The sequence below is a fragment of the Wyeomyia smithii genome, chromosome 3 (genome assembly GCF_029784165.1).
Source record: "Wyeomyia smithii strain HCP4-BCI-WySm-NY-G18 chromosome 3, ASM2978416v1, whole genome shotgun sequence".
NCBI classification, from domain to species: Eukaryota; Metazoa; Arthropoda; class Insecta; order Diptera; family Culicidae; genus Wyeomyia; species Wyeomyia smithii.
Window position 1 is genome coordinate 204,672,825 of NC_073696.1, and position 21,799 is coordinate 204,694,623.

Sequence of the window (21,799 nt, forward strand, 5' to 3'; positions counted from 1 at the left end):
GAGAGCAAAAGTGGTACATGTCCAGTCTGTGCATGTTAGATGAATTGTAAGTCGAGAATCTTAGGATATAAAACAATCATGTCTTCAGCAAAGATGGTCAAGTGATTGAGTACTTTCAGATGAAGATCTATCTGCTTTGGAAATTTCTCACTACGTGGTGCTAGTGTACCCGTAACTATTTTGTAACAGACAGCTTTTACCTATTTCAGTATCAACTCGAATGCTGTTACCAAATGCATATACATTAGCGCCACGAAGAAACAGAATTCCTTAACAAACAGGTCATCATTCTATAGAACTCAATCACTTTGACAACTGTGCTGAAGACATGAATGTTCTATGTCCTGAGATTAGAGAGCTATAATGCATCCTTCATGCTCACACTGGACATGTACCACTTTTGCTCCCAACGTTTTCTGGTTGTCATTATTATTCCCATAGAACAAAAGTGGTACATGTTTTTCTATTGAAGTTTGTGTAAGTTTCTCAACCGGAACTCGTTATGCTTTCATGTACCGTCCCTTGACCCTTTCCAGCAATGATTTAGTGGAGTTATGCTGGAAAAAATTGTTGAAAATAATTTACTATTTGAGTGTTTTCGTTTATCGCGTCTCCTGAAAAATTTACTCAATGGCACATGTACCACTTTTGCTCTCAACGGCTCAATTGTCGACGAAAATTGAAAATTCTTCTCGTCAACTTATCAGCCACACATTCGAATTCAGCTGCCGTAGAGGGGCAATACTCGATTACTCATCCAACAATGTAACAACATGAGTTTCGCGGTCCATACAAGGTACACAAAATCATTCCGTCAGAGTAATGTTTGTCAAAGGAAAGTGCACTGTTCTCTCGCGAACCTTACCGTACAGTAGAGTAATTTCGGGACGAAACTAGTTTGCTGCCAGTAGGTGTATTCCCTCCCAAACTCACTATTGGTCACGGTGCCAAGCGAAAGTGCAACAACACTGTGCTGTGATGCAGTAATCAATCAGCCTTCAGACGGCGTTTTGCCGGCCTTCGATTTGTTTTTCTTTTTTCCCCACTCTTTGGTAGTTTTTTGCATAGTTCACTGCTGCACATCACCAAGTCAACATGTATGCTCCGACATGGGGAAGTACCACCGTGTTTTTGTTGTGCATCATTTTGCATAAAAACCAGCAACAACAGCCCGGACCCGGACCAGCCAACAACTAGAGCATGTAACGACTAGTGCACATATATGTGATTATTAATAGACGTATCAGTGAACATGATTTCCACGGAAGGACCGCTTGCGAAGTTGCATCATTCGTGCAGCAGCAGAGATTTTCACCTAGTTTTTTCCCCGCTTAACGCGATGCACATTTGCATCCTGGCCGGTAAACTTACTTAGTTTTCTCTTTTTTTCTGTATTTGCCTCCGCTAACGATCGGCAACAAATGTTATGCTTTGCATCACCTTTCCTATTCTGGATCTTTTATGCCACGCAGTGTCGGAATTTAACGAGCGGTTTTTGATCCAGTCACCGCATCAGTTGAAGAAATAAGTCGCAAACTTCAGCATTAGCGATAATCTTGTTATTCAATGGAGGGTTGTTTCAAGAGCTCTTGAACGAGTTTAATCTGTGTTGTCGACAGTCAACACTGAATGGTCTTGTTTTCCCCTCCTGCCTCTTACGAGAGCTGCATACGAGTCAACTTCCAGGCACTGCGGAACAGGTTACCTTTGTTTTGCATACGGTAGCAACAGTTACCATCGTACGCTGCAGAATATTTAGCTGGCACAGCTACTGGAGGTCACAGCGGAGAGCAAACTTTATTATCCGCGGTCAAGCAAAATATTCAATGCTACCGATGGTGCGATCATCAGCGTTCTGTAACACGAATTCCATACTGAAGATTATGAAATCGGTTCTTTTCAGAACTATAGATGCTTGAAGATAAGAGTTATGAGAATTTTCGCAACTACTACTAGTGTAAAATTTTCATGTATTCATGCATCGTTAATTTTACAATAACAACCATCAAATATAAACGGTAGTATTGCCTATGAACAGTTTATCGCAGCATATAATATAAATATATACATTCAGTCCTACGTCACCATTTCATACAACCCCTAGGGCTGTATACCTTGTAATATTTGTTCATAATGAAAATATCTTCATGAGAAAAAAATCAGTTTTCTTTAAGTTCATCTACCTGTTTTTGACAACAGTAGAAAATAAACCAAATTTTTAGTTATCACCCGTTACGGGAAATTATTATTAGGTGCGCAACTCAGTGCTTGCGATTTGTATGGCGCCAGTTGTAAATGCCGGTCGATGCATAAGGTAAAGTATCATGATCGGCTCAATTTAGCCTTTTTTAATGGTACACACTTAAAATTTATTGCCTGGTCTCGGTAATTTTTGCCGAGAACGGCACCACTGAACGCTCGGTTAAAAAAAAAATAATGACAGCTGTAAAATTTTTACGTAAATCTCGGTTCACCTAACTGAAAATTCGGCACAAAATATTCGTAATCTCGGTAGTGATAGCTCGGTAATATTTTATGCCGAAATTTCAGTTAGGTTGAACTAAGATATACGTAAAAATTTGATAGTGGTACCGTTCTCGGCAAAAATTACTGAGATCCGGCACTAAATTTTAAGTGTGTACCTCAATTTTCATATCACATTTTCACCATCAAAATCGCATTGAATAATTAACAAATTGCGTTTCTCGAAACAATATTTCTGTCCTGTTTACAGAAACAATAATTTATAGCCAATCCGACGTGAATTCCTTCAAATATAACATTTTATCCAATAATATAATTTGTATTATGATTAGAACAGGGTGAATCATCGGAACAAAATATGTATCATAATCGGAACAGCCATTTTATTTCAGGTTTATTTGAATTGAAGTATTTTTAGGTACACAATTTTATTCTCTAAAACTATTCTTAACATTCCTAAATGGGCACTCTTAAGAAAAAAAAAGTTTTTCCAACGAAAACTTTCCCATAAATTCTACCTACGTGAAATCCATTATCCTATATCGAGCACAAGCAAAGTAAAGTGGTGAAGTCTCAGAAATAAGCTGTCCCGATTATGATACAAAACAGGCCTTCGTATTTCAACAACAATTCCAATTTTTAAACAAATATTTTGCAGAAAAAGTGTTTCTACTAAAATTCAAGCATTTTACGGAAAAGTATACTGCAATTTTTGAATATTTGATTCCATTATCATTGCTTGCAAACAAGGTAATTGTAAGGGGAAATTATGTTGAAAAAATCTGTTATCTTTAATTGTAATTTTTGAACAATCCTAATGTAACTTTCTGAGCAGCATCAAGAGAAGTCGCTTGATGTTTTTGCTGAACGTTTGATATACATATTTTTTTAATTAAATAGCGGAGAAATTTCGCACATAAAAATTGTTCCGATTATGTTCCTTTTGTAAAAGGCAGCGCTTGAATCTCAGGTTTAAAGGATTTCTTTTGTTAACAGTGTTGAAGTAAAACTCCAAAAACATTATGGAAAAACCTTATCCGGAAGATTTGTTCACAAGTTTTGGAAGTTTTAAGCTGAAAATGCCTTCCCGCGCCATCAAGGGGTGACCCCACTCTGGAAAGTTGAAAAATGATAATTTTTCGTGATTTGTTTTTCGGATGTTCAGGGTAAGATTTAGTGTTCGGGTATTTTGGCTATTGGTTAAGGTATATTTGAAGATGTATTTTGCATGTCGTGGGTGCAAATATAGTGAGTATTACGCTGACGGCGTTTTTCTCGAAACCATTTTTTTTTTTCAACTAGTGGTAAGTTTTTATCAGCATCTACTGAACCGATTTGGCTGAATATTTTATCCAGCTTGTAAAAATTGATTATCTAACTTGTTAAATAGCAGTTTTACGATATCTGATTTTTTAAATTTTTATGATTTTTGAGATAGTTATTTTTCATGAAAAAAAATATTTTTTTACTAAAATGGCCGCCATTTAGGCAAATTTAGGCAAAAGCACGTATTTTTGCTTATTTTTGCTACTAATACAGACAAATTTTCTTATCTGTACCCGATCAGAACAGCCTAACTAAAAGATTACTAAATTCTATCAACACGAGATACAAATAACATACTTTGATACAATTTTGAATTTTCCAATATGCTTCTGATAACAAAATTCAATCTGAATGAGTTATAATAACAAACCCTGAAATGAAGTTGTCATGAAACAATTCTAACAAATTTTTCGTTCCTATCAAAACCGGCTGTTCTTAACAATGGTTGTTATAACACTGTTCCAAATGCTATCTGATTTTGTTAGAAAGTTGATGCATTAGTAGCAAAGTTTGATATGGGTTTGATACTAGTGGAATAATTTTTTTATAATTTCTGTTATTTTAACACCTAACGGGATCAAATTGAAAACACTACATGATAACCTCTCATAACAAACTAACAGCTTCTGTCATATTTTTGTTCTTTCCTTCCGATCGGGTATATACCCTATTGAATAAAGCTGCAACCTATGGTAAGCAAACCGCTTTGACAAGGTAGTAATTTTATTTTGGCGTTATATACTTTATTATGTAAAAATGTCTGAAACGGTGGTTAAAGCGCATTGAGAGTTAAAAAACAAACAAGAATGCTGCTCTAAGCGAAACTACGAGCCATGATTGGTTTCGTCATTTTAAAGGTGGTAACCAATAACCTTCGAAGACGTAGAACTACGTCATATGACAACTTTCTGGGATAGGGATGAAAATTGAAATACCGAAAACATCGAGAGCGGCACAAAGATTTTCCATAATCAAATAACTCAAATATCTTGACTTGACTGCAGAAATTTCAGCGGTATCACGTTGCTAAATTCTAAGTACAAAGTACTCTCCCTTATACTGTTCTTGAAATTGAGACCGTTGGCCGAACCTTCTGTCGGTGCATACCTGGGTGGTTATCGAAAAAACGCTCCACATCAGATCAAACCTTCATAATGCGACAGATCTTGAATTAATATCCGGAGGAAAACTGTACCAAGCGATGACAGTTTTTTTATGACATTCGATAGCATTCCTCTATACAACAACGCCTATATTGCGCCGTCCGATTATTACTTGTTTCATATTCCATGTTGAGACGGTTTTTCAAGTGCCTGAGGCATTATTTTTTTAATATTCATGTATAGTTTTAGAAAAATTATGTAACTAGTCTACATCACATAGTCTACATGACGAAATAAATAAATAAATATTCATTACATAAAATCGAAATTTGTGCGGTGGTGATGGACAACGAGACCTATCTTACCCTGCATGGCAATGACTGGCAGGGCACTTCGTATTTCACTTCCCCCACGAAGGAAGTAAGCTTCGAGGTGAATTACATTTCACAAACCAAGTTTCTCAAGAAGGTGCTGCTGTGGCTGACAACCTAATCTCAACTGCGTCCCATCGAGAATTTTTGGGCAAACCTGAAGTGTAAGATCTACCCCAACAATTTTGTTGCGAAAACTAAGGAGGAATGGATAAATAAAACGAAGAAAGAATTCAAAACATGCCTACGTGCACCATGGCGAATGTGGCCGCTCGCAAGGGTGTAGAATTTGTTTGCAAGTAAGCTAATATAATTACCTTCCATGAAAAATTTATCAAACTCAATCATATGTCTCAGTTTTTTATTACTTCCCGAAAAAAATTATTGTTATTTTATATAAACTTCAATATTTTAGGTGATTCTGTTACTTTTTGTTTTTTTTTTGTGCTCGTAACCCGAGTCTAGCCGTTAAAATATTGATGATCCATAGACTCAACCAAAGAGCTTTACGAGGTCCTGAATTATTTCCGAACTCCTAAAGCTCAAACTAAAAAAAAGAAAGATTGTAGGCTTTTAGCCATTTCTGTGAATTTTAGTGCCCCCAGCCACTAACATTTTTTTTTTGAGACTTAAATGAGTGTTCTCGTAAACATAGCGTTGAAGCGACGAACCCGGCGACCAATTACTATGCGAACTCTCTCGTAAGTTTTATTATAAGAAAAACTTATTTTGTCAGGAGAAGAATCGACAGGAGTACTGTAGAATTCAGCGTGAACCCTATGTGGAAATCCATTGACAATCAAATAACCTAATTCTACTAAGATCTGAGCCCACAGCCACCCGCTTGTCAAAGCGGACTCTTTAACCTTGCGGCTACGGAACTCCTTTTTAACTTTTTAACTAGAACAAAGTAATTTTACCCATTTTGTTTCAAATCGAACACCTTACTAGAAGAAATGTCAAAGAGTAATGCTTTGATTGGTCTCATTATCAATTTGAATGTGTTGCAGCACATACATTCAGTAGAGATTCAAAAACTTACTTACAACCGACTTCAACGTACCAAATCGTGATTCAATCCGCAAACCAGATAATTATTATTGAATAACCTGCACACGGTTCAATACAGCTTACTGGCAGTGTCTGAGTGTAAAACTACCTCAACCCAAAACATCAATAAGATGCCAACCAACCAGCACAACTTAAAACATACAGTTTCTGCGATGCGATAACACAACAATACCGCTTAGATGATGAAGCAGATAATACACCTACTTTTTGACCATCATCGCATGTGCTCTCCTTCTTGCCCTGCCGCTACCGTGTGTTAGAGTTCGTAGTCTCGACGACTTTTCTGAATAAACTATGACAAGCGTAAAATTTGATTGTTTTGCGAGGGGTCGCTGATCTCGATCCTCGGCGTTCACACGCCGGCCGGCTCGGGGGTGTGTGGTTCGCAACTGTTTCGGGGCATCTGTCGCAAGTAGGTCGCGGTCAAAAGTGATTGTAGATCGCTTCTTCGATGGAACTAATTGGAACCTAATGGCGAAGATTGATGGCTCTGATTATGTGCCTTATGAAAGATTGCTGACAAGTGATAAGAGCCAGCTGACAACTGAAGATGGGATGCACGTGAACAAATAATGTCGCAAACCCCGATGCAGTAAGGTTAAAATATGCAACGAAAATAGTTGCGCTATACTTGATTCCCACGTTAACAATCGCTGTAAAAAAAAACGAAGGTCGTCGTATCGAAACGGACTGCAAGTAAACCTTATTACAGTGAACATTTATTGAAGTATAATAATCAACGTTGTGCTAAGCAATGAAGTGTAGCGTAGCAACTTGAACAAGCCTTTTTTCTGGCCGTCTATCACTAAGAATCCGCCAATTAAAAACTCTTTTATGGCAGACTTATCAATAGAGGTCGTCTGCCGAGCCCTCTATGCTGTAAGTCAACGGCCGCAACACAAAGCTAGCTAATCGACGATGCCCTCTTGAGGCCTGTCTGACCGGTACCGGTGACCAAGGGAGGCATTTTAACATCAACACCATTAATGGCGTAACTTTTTCAGTGTATATTTATCATGTTTCTTAATTTGATTGTAAGAGTGAGTTAGATTTCACCAATTAATCATTACCTACTGACAGAAAAAAATGGGCGTCACCGTCACAACTCATTGGTGAATGGTTATGTTGTAATTATGTTTGAGTCAAACGCAATTTGCAGGCGTCCCTAGTTTCTGCATCACATATTTCCCGATCGTTTCTTGCGCCCTCTAGTTGTCAAGGTCAAATGCTTTTGCTGTTACTCTTTCTTGAGGTGCCGATGTCGATCATCGATGTCGATCATGTTTTGATTTATTACATATAAACAACCGGTAAGAACTTAATGTGAACGTACATTTCTCATTAGAAATGAAAAAAAAAAATCTCGTTCGGATGTACTTCTACCGACAATGAACGGTTGTCGATGGTGCTGGTGGATTTACATGTTATAATTCCCGCATGCAAATGCCGCCCTTGGTTGACCTTATGCCATGAAATCTCGTGGAGGGCCGATAATGCTGGGGATGTAAAAATAGCACCACTAGCACGATAAAAATTAATCTGCGAATAATTCCAAGGAAAAACCAGATCTCAAGCATTTTCAAGGAACTCAACTCAACTTGATACAATTATGTACTAACAACAAACATCGTATTTGCCATTATCTGTGCTGTACTGGTGAATTAGGTAAACCAACATGTGGCTCGCAATTTGATTCGTTTTTTTTTGTTTTCGTTTTCCTTTTCTACAATTTTTTTCACAACCGGCGATACGTAACATTCGATAATTATTGCTACTCAACAACTCTATTGCCAAAAAAATCCGCTACCCAAATCAAGCCAATAACGGTTTAGGCGTGCAAATATCGATACAACTTAATTACGAATCAGCGGTGGTGGAGGCGGGGTGGAAACACTTTTCCTCTCGTGTCGCTTTCCTTCCTACATTTTCTTCGGCATCTGAGTGCACTTTCGATTTTCATCGAGTTCAGCACTCATTCCGGTTGTTCTCTTTTCTTGGCTACCCGCTTTTTCTTCTTGGTAATCGAAAGTTGTTATTATCACTACCAGATGCAGTCGTAATAGAAGAAGCCGGTTCCATGCGTACCGTAAAAAGTGAAACAGTTTTTGCAACCCTCACACCGTTTATCTCCGCAGGTCGAACCAGTTTTATAGACACTAATAATTGCGCAGCAACAAGTTGTATCCACCTAGTAATGATAGGTTCACATTTTTTTTCTGAATATGTAAGAAAGTGGTTGTAATCAGAATAAAAAAAACGCTTCGGTTCAAAACAAAAACAACAAAACCAATTTCAAATCCTTGCGAAAAAAAAAAACAAATTATTCCGATTTATTCCTCCGCAATAAGAAAAGTTAACACCTCAGCTACAGATTTCGATAAAAAGTGTGGCAAGGTCGTCCCAAGTGTTTTCTTTTTTCCACATTTGTCTGTACCTGAACTAGAGCTATCCCCAGGCGTTGGTAATTGGATGCTACTGACCGTTTGTTGTGCGGTTTACTGACACATTGAGTAGCAGCAGAAATTAAAACATCACCCAGGAGATAATTCCATCACATGCCGGCGTAGTAAAGAAACACTTTAAACAATATACAGAGCTCCAAAATGCCGTAACCTTCTTATTTTGGATGTTAACGCAATTCAAACAAAAATATTCTACATCAACAGTCCACGGTAAAATAAACTTACATCAAACCCACAAAAATTAAATACACACTACAAGCACGCGAATGCTTACTTACCGTGTAGGTGAACTGAAAGTACGACGGCGTTACACCGTTACGCGATGGCACCTGACCGCTGGTGTCATCTCCGCTGGAATCTACAACGCTGCCAGTGGCCACTCCCCGGCTGGACGGTTGACGCTGATGGCCAGCGCTGCTGCTACCGGGTCCGTTGCCGACGAACAGCGTTTGCTCCTGGTACGAGTCGGGTGGCTGATTTCGCTGAATGGACGAAGGAAAAAACCCGTTTCGGGGATTTTCGAACGAAGGCACAAAGCCACGCTGCGGTTGGGTGAAAAAGAAGTTGCCTGCAAAAAAAAAACAGAATAGTGGCAGTGTTATTGGCGCTCGGTCTACAGACAATCAATAAGGGTTCATCGTTTCATTAATGTTTGATGTAATGGAATAACCTAATTGGTTTAATAATCTGAATTGATTGTATTTGTTAATGATGTTGGTTTAATCCAAACATACTGTAAATGAGTCATTGTGGAGAGACCTGGCCCGGATTAAGGGGGGGGCAAAGGGCCAAATACCCCGGGCCATCCGACACAAGCGGCCCCCTAGTCCCCCGTCAAAACAGAGTGGAGGCCTTTTTTTGCTCGTCATCTTCCAGCGAAGCGTTTTCTTTTTAAGAAATTTTTTTTCTCTCAATTTTTCTTTAAGAAAAGAGGGCCCCACAAAAACATCTGCCCCGGGCCCCCCTGCACCCTGGGAGAGACGGTAATCTCAGTGTCATAGAAGCCAACTTTGGGAGAGAGGGAGGGGAGTGGTCAAAGAACATTTTGCCGTCAAAAACCACCATCAGTAGATTTTATAGACGCAGGAGAAGGTACATCAGCTGCTGCTCCCTCCGGTAGATCCGTAGGAACAAAACGTTGATTTGTGCCAAATTGGACCATAAGCTATCCCTAGATTCTGTATGACTCGGGAAAAGACGTGCTTTGTTACACATGCCGGGAAATTTTCCTCATCATGGGTTTGCCATTCTCTTTCAAAAGAGGAAAAGTTTTTACTGAAACAGGCTTTAATAATTGGACAAAGGGATTGGAAACATTCGAACTACATTGTTTCTTCGTTGCTATACTTGGCTTTCCAGGGTCTTGCAATCCGTGGTCACAACGATGGCGCAGGAAACTTTCGAAATTTGTTACATTTGCGTAATGAAGATTCAGAGGAACTGCAAACGTGGTTGAAACGTGAGTCATACACATGAAGTAGCCATAATATTCAAAATGAAATTCTCGATCTTCTTACCCAAGCTATTCTTCGGAAACTAATTGTGTTGCGTAAGGAAGCGGAATTCTATGCTATTATCTGTGATGCGACGGCGGATGTGTCTCAAAAGAAGCAATTTGCGTTTTCTTTACGGTTTACCGGAAACCCGTTAGAGGTCGGAGAAAATTTTCGTTGACTTCTATGAAGTGGAATCTACAACATCTGCAGCGCTGTATTCTGTCATCAAGGACGTTCTTCTCCGATTTGATTTACCTCTGTCTAACTTGTAGAGGGCAATGCTATTATGGTGCTAGAAATATAGCCGGTGACAAAAGTGGTGTGCAAGCTAGAATTCTTGAAGACTAACAGAGAGCATTATTCGTTCATTGTTTGGCCTATTCATTGAATTTGATAGCTCAAGACACTATCAAGAGCTTCGTAAACTGCAGAGATACATTGAACATGGTTAAAGATATCATCAGATTCGTAAGAGAGTCGCCAACGCGATTGACCAGATTACAGAATCTAAAACCAGATGATTCTTCTAACCTCCTACCTCTATGTCCAACCAAATATGTCAAATACATATGTATCCATGGCATCCCTTCTATAAAACTACTCGCCTTTGATCAACCCGGTGGCATCGGCCTTGTTTCCTGAAGCTGCCGTGGAAGACAGTGGCGCTAGTCTCATCTATGTTTTTGAAGGTTTGTTCACACAGCAGTGTAAGCATGACGAACGAAGCATAATATATGTTGTACAGAATTATGCGCTCGAATCAATTTATTCATTTAAATAAAAGCTTAGCTTAACTTTGTTAATGTTTAAAGGTAGCGTTGATATACTATCTCATTTACACATACGTTGAGATGTTAATCCCTAAATCATCGCGCGATGTCAGCCGCCTGCAAGAAACACCACCGTTCGAAATCGGCAAGAATAAACGCTGTGTACATTCTATAATGATACAACGCATTTATATTTTGTTTCATCAAGCAAAGCACTCGACGTTATGTGCAATAAATACATCACCCGAAAACAACACATAAACACACTGCAGCTGAACACCGACACTATATGCACGTATGAACACTGCTTTTTCCCGTGTTTCGATGAATCAGCTGTCAAATTGAATGTGAAATTGATCCAGTGATCCAGCTAATGCTGGCTTCACTTATGTTGTACGTAAACGACAGTGATGCCACCGGGTTGGCTTTGATAGATTATTTTATTGATATGGCTAGCAGTGATTCATCTGACACTGGTGCAAAAGGTTCTGGGTCTTCGAGACTGATGGAAAAGTTCGAATTTTATTCTATTCTCATGGTACTGACGAAGCATCGATACAGAAAACACGGCACAACAAAAATTAGAAGAAGCGCATCGAACGATAACCACATTGAAGGCCAGCCTAAGCTTCTTTCAAACGATTTTTTCTAGATTTTTGCAGAAAATACTCTCTGAAAAACCGGCAGACACATTTTTAAACATAACAGGCAAAGTAATAGTCCGATTGCAAATTTGACCTTCCATTTGACACTGATTTTATGAAAATCGGTCCAGCCATCTCTGAGAAACATGAGTGAGATTAAACAGTCTCCAGAACACGTTTCTTTTCATAACTTTTTAACCACATATCCAATCATTATAATATTCAAAAGTCAAGGGTTTTTTAGGTAGCCCGTTCATTTAAAACCAATTTTGTTCAAATTGGTTGTGTAGTTTCTGAGATAATGATGTTTCGTGGGTTTTACATTTTGATACCTCTAAACTCAAAATCCGATTACAATGAAATTTAATAGGGTCTTTTTTTTCAATTAATTTCATGAAATTCGGTCACATACAGGAAATGCTCAGCTCGTCGAGCTGAGTCGAGTGATATTTGCCATTCGGCCCTTTGGAGCACTTTTATATCTTCGGTTTTGCAAGTGATTGCTAAACGTTTCTAGGAGAAAGGCAAAAAGGTTATTTCTTGTTAGGCATAAATAACATCACCAACATGAATGTTCACGTGTCTTTTGTTTTTGTTAATTATTTTTGTTGCTTGACTGTTTCATGTCGCATAGTTTGTCTCAAATAGCTTCTAGTGCTTCTATGATAAGGTGCCAATGAAGTTTGTACTATTTTTCAACGTAATAGTCGAGATTTAAGCCAGTGTCCACAATTCCCGTAAATATGTAAAAGTTTAATTTTGGATATTCAACCGAAACTCCATTCAAACGACTTGAAAATAAGGCTCCGTTAAAAACATACCGCCTCAAAACCGAGTTTTCTGGTACATCAACCATTAAAACTGTGGTTATAACTTCTAAACCGCTTTGAAAACACGCCCAAATTCCGAAATATAGAAAAAAAATTCTACTGAAAACACAAATTCAAATGCCTAAATATTAATAGCCGTTACGCATAACCTTAACTTAACTTTGTTTGATATACCTGGATCGTGAAATTCGAGATTTTTCGGGGTTTTCTTCATCAACACGCTATAAGTAGCCGTAAATCATGTTTTTTTAAATTAATTACTAAATTTCTCAAAAAATACATCAGGTACTAACTTCATATCCAAGGAAGAGTTCCTCAAAATACTATTCTCTACAAATTTTCTTTAGACATTATCCTTCTGTTTTGCTTCCTTGAGAAGTTAGCGACAGCGCCGCCCTAGTGGTGAAATTTATGAACGACATAGCCATTACCAAAAGTTGGCCAATAGTTTCAGGATCTACATTCGAGAAGAGATCGGTAATCTAGGAGACAACCCTTAGTAGCTATTTATTTCGCCCTGATTTCAGTCCTTTCCGACCACCGACATAATTTTGAACACCCCAATTCCGGTTTCCTTCTGCGTCACCTATCTTTCCTTTATATGCGTAAAGTACTGTATGGAAGCCCCCTGTCTCCATCAGCGCTCAAAACCGTTTTCAGTTGTCAATCGTCAGAAGATAGCGATGCAGTTGAACTTCGCTTTCACTTGAAAATCACTTCATTCCTTTCAAGCTTCCTAACTGTCAAAATCAATGTAAGAGCATTCGAGTTATTTTTATGCGATTCACAAAGTGCTCGGCAAATGGTTTTTTATTGAAAGCGATGGTTGACAGCGCCATTATCTTCTAACGATTGTCAATTGATTTCATTCAAATAGGCTTCACTGTAAGCAAATAATAATTTTATCTGCGATTTTCAGATCCGTATTTTTCAGTGCGACGCTCTCGATATCTGTGAGTCAGATGTTGAATCAGTGCGTACATTCTGTAAACACAAATCCTGTTTGGAAACTTTCCCAAATAATCAAAAGATTGACGCATGAGACGTATCATCTTTCTAATGAATTAATCACCCATATTCTTCATTTCGTTCAGAAACGATTTTATCAGAATAGACGTATCACACGCAAACTCGACTGAGGAGCTGGTAGCAACCTTTTAGCATTCGTTGTGGGTGTGCAGGCCTTACTTTGAATACTTAAAAAAGATACTTAAAACAAAGCAACTTTGCATACTTTTCTTTTAATTTATCTGAGCTCACATTTGGAAAGGTCTGAGTTTTTAAACCTTTTTTTTTTCATAAATTGATATACCGTACTGCGTCATACTTCGAACACTTAAGCTATGATGTGACTTCATGTACTAAAAAATCAACGAAACATGAACTTTCTCATCGATCTTAAAGGTTCAACATGTTGGTTATTTGATTGTTGTTGTAATTTAATGCTATTTATATAGATTTGATCACATTTTGTACTTGAAAACAAGGAGAATTTAGAAATCCGCTTTGATTCAAATTCCGAACACTTCAACGTAATCACTAATGTCGAATTCGTTTTTACGGCAGGACTATCCCGTCCCGGACTACGCTTTGCTGGTGAAAAAAAAATTACTTTCCGAGCAGTTGCAATGATGTGCGTAATACCAGAGGTAGCTGTCACTTTTGTTTTGGTCATTATCGCCATTGTCTTCTATCGCGTTTGTGCTACTGTACGAAAAATTTGCCAATTCACTGAAAAATGACAAAATAACAAAATAAAATTCAACCTGATGTTTGACACGCGAAGAACGATAAGCAAAGCAAACCGATTTTGACACATTTTTTTTAAATTTTGACACATACCTGTGAATGTGTTGGTGTCTTCAAAACTGCACTCTGTTTCTTGCGCGGACTGTCCGGGACAATAAAGAGTAGTCCGGGATAGTCCGGAAAATGTAAAAAAAACAGTGATAGGACAAAGTGTAGTCCGCGGGCTAGCTACACCGCAAAAACGAAAACGACATAAGAGATAGATAGGCAAACCGTCTGGATACTAACTGTCACTTTTTTCAACGCCTGCTGATTCCCTGAAAGTGGCCCTACAGTGAAAAGCTATACTTTACTGGGTGAAGGACATTCCAAGGAACGAAATGGTATATAGAATCATTCTTTTTATTACACTAGCTATAATATTTCGATTTTTATTGTAAAGTGTTGGAAGTTTGAGACTGTTCGAAGTTTGAATCAGAACGCTATCTAAACATAACCAGACATGGAAAAAAATTGTCAATTGATAACTTCCAGGAATTTTTGACTAATTCATTTCATTTAAAAACATTCAAAAACGAATTTGGGATGAATCTGGGGAAAAAAATCTAACAACTTTCTCATATGCAGCATTTTCACGTTTTTTTTTTTGAACTCCTGGACGTACGGTAATGACAAGAGTTAGAGACAAGTTTTCAATGGATGATTTTGAGGGATTTGTCTAAACTTTTATTCAAAAGAGAATAGAAATTTGGAGCAAATCCACATCAAATTGGATGAAGGATTTGTGAAATTGTGCTTGTTTCAACCAATGCCAATCTACTTTTATGCTTTTAATCCGTTCTAAATATGTAAGGAATGTAAGTGCGTTTGTCTACCGAAAACAACATATAAAAAACAATTTCGTACGAACAGTGCTTTCGTATGTGTTTTTTTACAAAATAATAATATCAAATATTTATGACCGACAGTGTTATATTCGTGCGAATAAAAAGATGTCAAGTTTAAGGGTAAACAAAACCATTCTATTTCTGGGCAAAATAAAAGTATTGAACAAACTTGAACCTACCGGAAATACATTCGTGCCGCAAACCATTTCAGTTTAAAAATGAATTACGATTGAAAAAGGCAATAAAACTTTACTGAAAATAGTTATATTTCAAACCAAAACTTCGTCTAGAACTCACTTACGATTATGCGAAACTCGTTAATTTGATGATCTTAACAAAGTTGAATTTGCAACTAAATTGGAATCGTTGTCTTCATATACACATCCACTCATTGAAGCTAAGAACAAGCACTCCGCTTATCTGTTGCATATCTCTTGCGAAGATTTATTACAGGTTTGCTTTTATACCAGCTGCAGCCATCCACGAAAGAATGATTTCATTAAAGCCCCAACAGTGTCACGTAGCAGGAATGTACATGTACCGCCCCAGTGATGCGTACATTAACATCAGCCGCGTGCTAAAAGGATGCTAAGTTTTAACGAGTGTCATAAATACCGATACTTCTCGGAAACCGCTTTGTTCAGTGACTGGCCGTCGTGTTCCCATTTAATGTGCCCACATTAATTTTTGTTCCCACAAAACGAACAACGGCTATCCTATCCTGAGCCCTGTCCCGATTAGCTGGCTGGGAATCAATGCTAAGTGTATGGAATAATTAATTACCAATTCATGCTGCGGGTCACCATACGGGCCACGCGTAGATCCCCACATGGTCGTCATCAAGTATTCTAATCTTGCGCAGGCGTTGTTGACCGTCCCGGTGTTGCCTTTCGCTGGACGTGCAGCCACTGCGAGGGCACGTTCTCAATAACTGATCCGATTTCCGCGTACTGTGTAGGTGAGCTCGGACTGAGACCCTACCTCGGTTGAATTAGTTCGGCGCCCGGGATCGTGCTCCAGAACCCGGCCCCAATTTGATGGGTTCATTACACTAACCACTTCTCTGGAAATCTGCGCGTGATCCGCAGCTCACGCGAAGTCGTTCACCTGTGTGTCGTGGGCGGATTTCACACATTGTCCATTTGTTCCGAGCTGCCCTTCCCTGCTTCATCTTCCACAGTAACCATCAAAGTTCGCTCCAGCAGACCGTGATACAACGACTCGAAGAACCGTTAGTAGTAATTTGTTTTATTTTGCGGTCGCCATTTCACGAATGCACACACCGCCGAAGCGGCTCCAATTAGTCAGCGTACACATGTATAATAATTTGTTTAATTTAAGACCCTTTGGTAAACTCCCGACACAGCGTTTACTGTTCGTACACTCGGTTTACAATGAGTCACACGTTGGGTACAATTAATGCTGCCACCCCGTACTGTCTCGAGTACCTTGGGTACCCTATGCTGTTGGATTCATGACAATGACACAAAGAAGTCAGAAAATAAATGAGACCCAGGGGGAAAAAGAATGATACATGACTTATGTACTGATTACACTCGTGAAATATTAGTCAGCATTACTGGGTGATAAAAAAATCGATTGCTACTGAAGGTTACTGTCGATTTTCAGATTCCCCATACCCATAGATGGAGCGTAAACTTGTATCATATTCCCAACCAACTTTTGCTCTAACTTAACATGTTTTTATCGATAATTACACCCAATGTCGCGAGCTACGTGAAACGCTATAAAAAGCTATGATAAATATGAGACTGATAAGTCTTTCAATAGAACCAATATATCTGAAGGATCAATCCAGTTTTTTCACCAAAACTCCGAGCCTCTTACACGAGTTTTTATACGGAAATTCGCTACGATTCAATCACCCGAACATCCGCCCCAAAATTAATTCCTGTTCGCGAGAGTTAAATCATTCGCATGGCGAATCGAGCGATCATTTAAAAGTCGATCAGACTGACCTTGGTACACAATTCGATCCGGCGCATAAACGATGTTTTCATGGCAATAAGCCGCAGAGGAGATGTAAAATTAAATATTGATGAACGCGATGGATGTGGTGTTGATTTATTTTAGATTCACGCAAAATTATGTGGCTGCCAGTTCAGATGACGACAGAAACAGTTGCCAGCTTTCGCTTTCAAGATAGGGTAACCTAGCGGGAAATTGCATGTAATGTGCGTGAGGAAAATAAACTCGTTACACCGGTGTAATTTGATGAGTCACCGTCGAGACGACCTTAAAGGTTGTTTGCGTAGGAATGCTGTTTGTTTCTTGTAACACACAACGAAATCAGCGTGGGCTTGCAAGCACGTTGCAACTCACAAATCTGCTAAATGTGCTAATATTTTACTACATTATTATTAGTCAATAATCGTCTGTCATCTTTGCCTTTGGTATTTACCGTTGCCAAAATTTTTTCGCTCATCTGAGTGGTATTTGATTTAGTTATCCCCGACATGCAACAGAGCGGGAACACATTTCACAAGAGATGCTTCATGATTTTCGAACACGATTGTGGTCAAGGCACCTAGTGGCGGCACGGTTGCGGTGATGTCGTAGTGTGTTCGTTCTTAGCGAGCAGCATCCGGGTTGGCACTTTTCGCATGACCTCAATTCGAGCGAGATGAGTAAGTGCGCCCCACGCGCCTCGCTTCTCGGCGGGGAGTTTTAAGAAGATTCTATCTCGTGATGGAGAGAAGCCGGCTTGGATGCGTGCCTGGGTGTTGATTACCGTAACTTGTACTTAAGGTATGTGCATACTAAGAATTTATTCGCTTGGCATAATTGCTTAGTCTACATGTAATTAGCGTTGTGATGTTTGTTTGTTAATGCTGTCATAGAAGTTCGTAACAATATATTCAACAGAAAATTTACGCTCACAACTGGGCACATAAAGTGATATGATTGAAGAACGATGTCACGTGAGAACGGTTACCCATGCTCTGACCCTATTCAAAATTATTTCATCTTTTTTTTTTTTTTTTTTTTTCACATAACATTTATTTGACACGGCACAAATACAATTTAATGTTTAACGGCGCCAATTATATCTGATGACTTAAAAACTAAAGCAAATTTTTTATCCTCGCTGCCGACTACGAGCTGAAATTAAGTCTAACTTAAAACTAGCATGGGATTTCCAATCAGTGTTTTGTTGTTCAATGGTCGTCTGATAATCGTCGAATGGCATGTATGGATTCGTTCTGCTGAGCCACGATGTCGTGAGTTGGGACAGAGGCTCGTAGTCCTTGGGTCCTGGTTCTGTTGTGCGGGGTCTGGTTGCTGGTTTTGTGCTTAAGGTTCAAACGTGTTCTTGTCGTTTTGTTGGGTGTAGACGGAGGGGAACGGGACTAGACTGGGGCGTGGATGGATTTCAGGAAAACGTATATAAGGGACATGTAGGATAGGTCACGGCTCGCCAAGACATCACGAACAGGAACAGCCGGCTGTCTACCCTCGGCCTGCAGGGAAGCTATTAATTTAGACCTGGCGTCACGGTGTACAGGGATGACCAAACCACATGCTCTATGTCGTGATAACCTTCACCACAGGCACAGATACCACTTTCCCCGAGCCCAACACGACGGAGGAGCGCGTCAAATCTATAGTGATTGGACATAAGCCGGGACATCACGCAAATGAAATCCCGACCTACATCCAACCCCTTGAACCACGGGTTCGTCGATACTTTGGGGATTATGGAATGTAACCACCTTCCCAATTCCCCTCTGGTCCAAGCATTTTGCCAACTGATGATCGTATTCTGACGTACAAGTGCGAAAAATTCATTAAAGGCAATTGGTCTTTCATAAATATCACCGTTTGTTGCGCCCACCTTAGCCAAAGAGTCCGCTTTCTCATTACCCGGTATCGAGCAGTGAGAAGGGACCCACGCTAAGGTAATCTGAGTAGATTTTTCGGATAAAGCACTCAGATGTTCCCGTATTTTCCCCAGGAAATACGGAGAGTGCTTAACATCTTTCATCGATCGGAGAGCCTCAATGGAACTGAGACTGTCCGTAAAGATGAAATAATGGTCCGTGGGCATTTTTTCGATAATCCCTAGGGTGTACTGAATTGCAGCTAATTCTGCGACGTAAACAGAAGCAGGATTATCGAGCTTATGGGAGACGGTTAAATTGTTATTGAAGATACCGAAGCCAGTGGACCCATCAAGAAGTGATCCGTCAGTGTAGTACATATTGTCGCAGTTGATGTTTCGATATTTATTGGAAAAAATTTTAGGGATCTGCTGCACGCGTAAATGATCCGGGATTCCACGAGTTTCTTCTATCATGGATGTATCGAAAAACACAGTAGAATCAGAAGTATTTGATAAGTCGACACGATTTGGAATATTCGAAGAAGGGTTAATATTTTGGGACATGTGATTGAAATACAATGTCATAAAACGGGTTTGAGAATTAAGTTCGATTAACCTTTCAAAATTTTCAATCACGGGACGGTTCAAGACCTCACATTTGATTAGAATACGAGAAGACAGGCTCCAGAAGCGGTTTTTCAATGGTAGTACTCCAGCTAAAACCTCCAAACTCATCGTATGGGTCGACTGCATGCAACCTAAGGCGATACGCAAACAACGATATTGTATTCGCTCCAGTTTGATCAAATGTGTGTTTGCTGCGGAGCGGAAGCAGAAACACCCGTATTCAATAACAGACAATATCGTTGTTTGGTAAAGCCTTATAAGGTCTCCTGGATGGGCTCCCCACCATTGTCCGGTTATTGTACGAAGAAAATTCACTCTTTGTTGACATTTTTTCATCAGATACCTCACGTGACAACCCCAGGTGCCTTTAGAGTCGAACCAGACACCAAGATATTTGTGTACCAAAACCTGAGAAATCGTTTTACCCATTAATTGTGTTTGAAGCTGAGCAGGTTCATGCTTCCTAGAAAAAACTACTATCTCAGTCTTCTCCGGAGAGAATTCGATACCTAGCTGTAAAGCCCAAGCAGACAAATTGTCCAAGGTATCTTGCAATGGTCCTTGCAAATCGGCAGCTTTGGCTCCTGTAACAGAGATTACACTGTCGTCTGCAAGTTGTCTTATCGTGCATGAATTTGCCAGACATTCGTCGATGTCATTTACATAAAAGTTGTAAAGAAGGGGGCTTAAACATGAGCCCTGGGGAAGACCCATGTAGCTAATGCGAAAAGTTGCCAAATCGCCATGCGTAAAATGCATGTGCTTTTCGGACAACAAGTTGTGCAAAAAATTGTTCAAAATTGGAGAAAATCCTTGTCGGTGAAGTTTACCCGAAAGAATGTCAATAGAAACGGAATCAAAAGCCCCCTTAATGTCCAAAAACGCAGACGCCATTTGTTCTTTACGAGCATACGCCAGCTGAATATCTGTTGAAAGCAACGCAAGACAATCATTCGTCCCTTTGGCACGGCGGAAGCCAAATTGAGTTTCTGATAGTAGACCATTTGATTCGACCCAGTGGTCTAAACGACGGAGTATCATTTTTTCCATCAATTTCCGGATACAGGATAGCATTGCAATCGGCCTATAAGAGTTGTGATTAGAAGCTGGTTTCCCTGGTTTTTGGATGGCGATCACCTTCACTTGCCTCCAATCCTGCGGTACAATGTTTTGCTCCAGGAACTTATTGAACAAGTTCAACAAGCGCCTCTTGGCATTGCCGGGTAGATTCTTCAACAAGTTGAATTTGATTCTATCTAATCCAGGCGCGTTATTGTTACAGGACAGGAGGGCAACTGAAAGTTCTGCCATCGTAAAAGGTGATTCTATCGCGTCGTGGCCCGGAGACGCATCGCGAACAATATTTTGCTCAGGAACAGAGTCCGGACATACTTTCCTGGCAAAATCAAATATCCACCTACTTGAAGACTCCTCGCTTTCGTTGACCGTTACGCGATTCCGCATTCTTCGGGCTGTGTTCCAAAGAGTGCTCATCGATGTCTCCCTCGACGTCTCGTTCACGAACCGACGCCAATATCCACGTTTCTTTGCTTTAGCCAAGCTTTTAAGCTTGGTATCAAGCTCCGAATACCGTAAATAGTCGCCAGGTATACCTCCCGTCTGGTAGGCCTTAAACGCGTCGGATCTTTGCGTGTAGACATCGGAGCACTCTTGGTCCCACCACGGAGTGGGAGGCCGTTCTTTGATCGTTACGCCGGGATATTTCTTCGTTTGGGCTTGCAACGCGGCGTCGAGAATCAAGCCCGCGAGGAGGTTGTATTCTTCAAGTGGTGAATGATGTTGAATCGACTCGACCGCTTTTGAAATCATTTCCTCGTATAACTTCCAATCGACATTTCGTGTGAGGTCATACGGAATGTCAATTGGTCGCATGCGAGTTGACCCGTTAGTAATTGAAATAAGAATAGGCAGATGGTCGCTACCGTGAGGATCGAGGATTACCTTCCATGTGCAATCCAACCGTAGCGACGTCGAACATAAGGATAGATCCAAAGCGCTTGGGCGCGCTGGAGGTTTCGGGATACGTGTCATTTCACCGTTGTTTAAAATAGTCATGTCGAAGTCATCGCAAAGGTTATAGATTAAAGAGGAGCGGTTATCATTGTATGGGGAAC

The 21,799-nt window shown here is 39.7% G+C and overlaps 1 protein-coding gene across 2 annotated transcripts in view; it reads right to left on the reverse strand.

Annotated features, from left to right (window-relative positions):
• The window catches only part of LOC129730753 (mucin-2), a 182,590-nt gene that overhangs the window by 59,693 nt on the left and 101,098 nt on the right, over window positions 1–21,799 (reverse strand). For both annotated transcript variants that reach the window (XM_055690308.1, XM_055690307.1), the window contains exon 2: window positions 9,096–9,385. In XM_055690308.1, the coding sequence (XP_055546283.1) occupies window positions 9,096–9,385 (290 nt within the window). The remainder of the gene's footprint in view (window positions 1–9,095; window positions 9,386–21,799) is intronic.